We start from the raw sequence: 4,412 nt of genomic DNA, 5'->3' as shown, positions 1-4,412 counted from the left end.
ACATACGCTGGATGGGGATGGGATGTGGATGTGTCGGCGTGGGTTCCTCGACTGGGACAAAGGCACCCTCGGTGGGGGTGTTTACCATGGGGGAGGCTGTGCGGATGTGGGGGAAGTGGGCGGATGGGAACTCTCTCTACCTTCTACCCAATTTTGCTGTGAACCTAAAGCTGCTCTGAAAAACAAAGTCTAGAAAAAAAGGACTGGCATTGAGGGGCTGCCCAGGGCTCAGGCTGGGGGCTGTGCTACCCTCCTATGGGGGCAGTGTCCTGCAGAGTATGATGTGTGGCACCTCCTGGCCTCATGCAGTTGGCAGCCTGGGCAGTCACTCAGGGCAGCTTGGGTGTAGGGGTGACTGTGGGCTGCTGGTGACCAAGGGTGGTCCCAGCTCCACACCTCAGTGCCAGGTGCCCTCTGCCAAGTCACAGAGCCTTTTCTTCCAAAGAAGTTGCTGGGCTCTGAGGTTCTTTCTAGTCTAACGTCCCAGGAGGGAAGAACTTCAGAGTCACCACCACACAGTCGTGAATGTGCAACTAAGCAAGACCAGAGCTTTTATTAGGATTGAAGGGAAAGGAGCCCGAAGGAGAGGAGAGGGCGGGGTGGGGGAGGCTCCAGAGTGATTTTCTTGACAAGCTGGCTATCACCCATCCTGGGAGGACATAGCACCGCCTTCCAGGGGGAAGCAAGTCAGCTGGGGTCGCAGGCCAGGCTTGGGGACGTCCCACAGGGCTGCCCTCCTCCGACCGAAGCGGCCCACAGGCCTGATCCCACGACTGGTGTACCAGGCAGGATTGATGTCAGGGGCTGGAAAGGAAAGAGCTGGAGCAGACCATGGGCACATGTCCCCAGGGTGTGCTGTGTGCTCCCAGAGGCAGCAGGGCAGAGCGCACAGGCAGGGGGTCTCAGCCCAGTTGCCAGGCCATGCTGGGACCCACCCGAAGAACAGGCACCCAGAGGTCCTGGTGAGGCCATTTCTGGGCATGGGCTGGCTTTGGGAAGCAGGAGTTCAAAAAAGCACCAGGACTGACTTCCCTTTCCTCCCCCGCACCCCGTTCCTGCCAGGTTCTCGAGTGACCAGGCTGTACCAGGTTCTGGGGTGAGGCAGGGTGGGGTAAGGGAGGCTGACAGGGGTCCAGGCACTCACTGCGGATCTCCATGGAGAGCCGGTGAGTACGAGCTCCCCGCAGGGCCAGGCCCAGCATCAGCAGGCACAGGAGCCAGGCCCTCAGCACCTTCATCCCTTGGCTCCTCCAAGGAGACCCCGCTGGAGGGGAGATCCAAATGAGGAGGACACGGCCTGGGGGAGAAGGAGCAGGAGCAGCGTTACACGGGCATCAGGGTGCGTGTGCACAGAGCTGGGACCTGTGAGCGCTGTGTGTGTGAGAGAGAAGTGTGTGTGTGAGAGAGAAGTATGTGCGTGAGTGTGTGTGCATGTCAGCGCACAGTTGTGTGTGTATATGTGTACAAGAGGGTGTGACTTGTGTGCACACGGTGCATGTGTGTGTATGTGTGTAGATGTGTGTGTGTAGATGTGTGTGTATGTGTGTAGATCCGTGTGTGTATGCATGTGGATGTGTGTGTGTATGTGTGTGAGTGTATAGATGTGTGTAGATGTGTGTGTGTAGGTGTGTGTGTGTGTAGGTGTGTGTGTGTAAATGTGTGTGTGAGTGTATGTGTGTGTATGTGTGTAGATGTGTGTTTGAGTGTAGATGTGTGTGTGTAGATGTGTATGTGTGCGTGTGAGTGTGTGTATATGTGTAGATGTGCAGTGCACATAGCCACATAGATCTCCATGTGTTCCTCTGATCTGTGTTGGGGTGGGAAGAAGCACAGAAATAGCAGTTGAACCTGGCTCTCTGCATGGTCCCCCACCCACCTGTGACCCCATTCTCTCTTCTGTGCAATGAGGTGTTAAGTGAGGTGCTTCTGTGCGCGTCAGCCTCTGACGGGATCGGTCACATGTACATTGATGGTGATGATCAGAAAGCCCTCAGGAGGTGTGTGAGCTACGCGTTACAAAGAGGGGCTATCACGGAACAGCCTTGGGTTTGTCTATCGGCCTGTGTTAGGGAACCAGAAGGTGCAGCAGGCCTCTGCACGGCTGTTCATGTTGCACACCCAGGACAGCAGGTTTGTGGGGAGGAGCCCAGGGAGCTGCACAGGTGGAGGCAGCCACTTGCTCAACCTCAGACATGGTTGGGGAGCTGGGGAGTGCCAAGCCTGGACCAGGCTCAGGGGCTGGAATCCGGCGCATGGTCCTTTCCCACATTTGTCTCATGGCCTCCTAATGCTTGGTTCCAGCTTGCCATTCCTGCCCTGCTGGGGGATGTCAGCTGACAGCTGCGTGTTATAGAATGAGTGCATCCTCTGCCCTAACCAAGCCCACTCACCCTTGCCATGTCGCTAGATCCAGTCTTCTGAGGCTCCAAGGTAAACCTGCAGCATCTGGGGCCTCTTCTCACCAGGCAGGGCCACTTGCTATCGGTGATGGGAGGAGGGGGCTGCTGTGGGGGCTGCCGTGGGTGGGACCAGGTGCATAGAAAGCCCCTTCCACCCCACTGGAGTGGAGGTGCTGAAATGCCTAAACAGCATCCATCGTGGCAGACCTGGAAACACCTGCTGCAGATGCCCCTCCTCCTTCCTCCACCTGTGGCGCTTTGGGAGCCGTGGGAAGATGCCCAAGAGCTCCATCTTGCTCTGGGGAAGACCCCCTCCTGCTGACCTTGACTTTCCAGTCCCTCCCGGAGCCCCACAGAAAGTGCTCTCCATCAGAACAATTTAAAATGCCAACCCCTCTCCTTTTTAGAGATCTGGCAGGGCTTCCCATGCCAGGTGGGGTGGGGCGTTCCCCAGTTTAGAGGAAATGGAGGTGCCACCTTGAAGAGTGATAAAGAGATGCATCCCAGCACGCTGGCTGTTTGCATTTTCTCTAGCACAGGACCGATGCCACGTGAGGGATGTCCTAGAATGCTAGTGATGCTCACTTGGCTCCTGATCCCCAAGGACCTGCCTCCCTGAGAGGTGGAGACTTCGGCTGTCTGTCCCGTGGGATTTCTGTGTCAGTGGAGCTGAATGGGACATCTTTGCCTGGCCTGGTGTCTCCACCAAGGACAGCGCCAGAGCCTTGGGGCCCTGGGAGGGCAGGGTGGCTTTGGATGCAAGAACCCAGGGGCCGCCTTCTCTGCCTCTCCTGCTCAGGGCTAGCCTCAGCTGCCAGGAGAGCAGGCAGGGTCTCAACCCAACCCACACTCAGACAGAAAGGAACGATTTTACAAAGTAGCAGAGCAGAGGACCCAAGCTCCCGCACCTGGATGTGCTACTCACCGCTCTCGAGTGTGGTAGAGGCGCTGTCCTGGCTACCGGCGCAGTGGGGCCGAGGAGGCGGGAGCCTCTGTCCCCCTTTTATAGCCGCTGAAGAGGATGAGAGAACGAAGCCAGCACCTCCAGGTGCCCTCCCCCAAGCCAGCTTGTCTCCCTCAAAGGGCGGCATCAGGAGCAAGCCTGTGTCTTTTCTTGTTCCTTTATTTTTTAAAAAAACTCTCATCAGCGACGCGATTTGTTCCTTCCTGGGTTATGTAATTTCATTTGGACCAAGTGGTTTTAAAACACATTAGCTTCCCTTCTTTGCGCTCGCCTTCGGGCAGACAACAGAGTCAAGTGTCCGCTGGGCCTCACAGATGAGGCTCCTGGGCTCCTTCCAGTCCTCTCTCCCTGCCTTTAAATCACCACGTTCAAGGGAAAGGTGAGAAGGGACAGTCACCAGAGCCCAACACTGCAGCTTTGTATCTCCGTGATCTTCTCGGTCCTTGTTCATTCACCTGCCTGACTGTCCTAACTGCATTTGTCATATGCACACCATATCTTCCTCATTCTGTAACTTACACGCAGGGGCCATGCTAATCTTCTCTGCATCGTTCCAATTTTAGTATATGTGCTTTGGAAGTGGGCGCTCTATAACTTACAATAGGTGGTTTCTAGACTTTTACGTCTTCATAATGTTTAACATAAACAAGTTTATTATTCTCATAAGACAAGTTTATTTTTATTATAAAAGAAATGAATGTATTTTTATTATTAAAGCAGCTCATACACATTTGGAAAAAAAATTAGTTCACACCACTGATCATGTTAAAGAAACCTCTCGCGGCTGGGAGTGGTGGCTCATGCCTGTAATCCCAGCACATTGGGAGGCCGAGGCGGGTGGATCACGAGGTCAGGACTTTGAGAGCACCCTAACCAACATGGTGAAACCCTGTTTCTACTAAAAATACAAAAATTAGCCGGGCATGGTGGCGTGCACCTGTAATCCCAGCTACTCAGGAGGCTGAGGCAGGAGAATCACTTGAACCCCCAGGAGGCAGAAGTTGGAGTGAGCTGAGATTGCACCACTGCACTCTAGCCTGGGGGACAGA

The 4,412-nt window shown here is 54.9% G+C and overlaps 1 protein-coding gene and 1 non-coding gene across 2 annotated transcripts; both read right to left on the bottom strand.

Annotated features, from left to right (window-relative positions):
• Positions 1 to 537: 537 nt before the first annotated feature.
• On the bottom strand, positions 538 to 3,375 carry PRLH (prolactin releasing hormone). Its single transcript, XM_045367977.2, has 3 exons — positions 3,325 to 3,375; positions 1,145 to 1,297; positions 538 to 804 (listed from the first exon to the last, which is right to left on the bottom strand). Exons 2-3 carry the CDS (start codon positions 1,236 to 1,238, stop codon positions 641 to 643), a joined length of 258 nt encoding a protein of 85 aa, XP_045223912.2. The 5' UTR covers positions 1,239 to 1,297; positions 3,325 to 3,375; the 3' UTR covers positions 538 to 640.
• Positions 3,376 to 3,844: 469 nt separating this feature from the next.
• On the bottom strand, positions 3,845 to 3,950 carry LOC123568125 (U6 spliceosomal RNA). Its single transcript, XR_006691350.2, has one exon. It is a non-coding gene; the product is annotated as a U6 spliceosomal RNA (small nuclear RNA).
• Between the last annotated feature and the right edge of the window lie 462 nt (positions 3,951 to 4,412).

This window comes from Macaca fascicularis, chromosome 12 (assembly GCF_037993035.2).
Source record: "Macaca fascicularis isolate 582-1 chromosome 12, T2T-MFA8v1.1".
Classification (NCBI taxonomy): domain Eukaryota; kingdom Metazoa; phylum Chordata; class Mammalia; order Primates; family Cercopithecidae; genus Macaca; species Macaca fascicularis.
The sequence above is the reverse complement of the archived record's forward strand: the minus strand, read 5'-3'. Positions and strand labels throughout refer to the sequence as shown.

Excerpts from the sequence above, each read along its gene's own strand:
- PRLH (XM_045367977.2), bottom strand. The coding sequence starts at position 1,238 with ATGAAGGTGCTGAGGGCCTGGCTCCTGTGCCTGCTGATGCTGGGCCTG. Across the intron at positions 805-1,144 it reads GCTCTCCATGGAGATCCGCA|CCCCTGACATCAATCCTGCC; the intron begins GTGAGTGCCTGG and ends TTTCCTTTCCAG.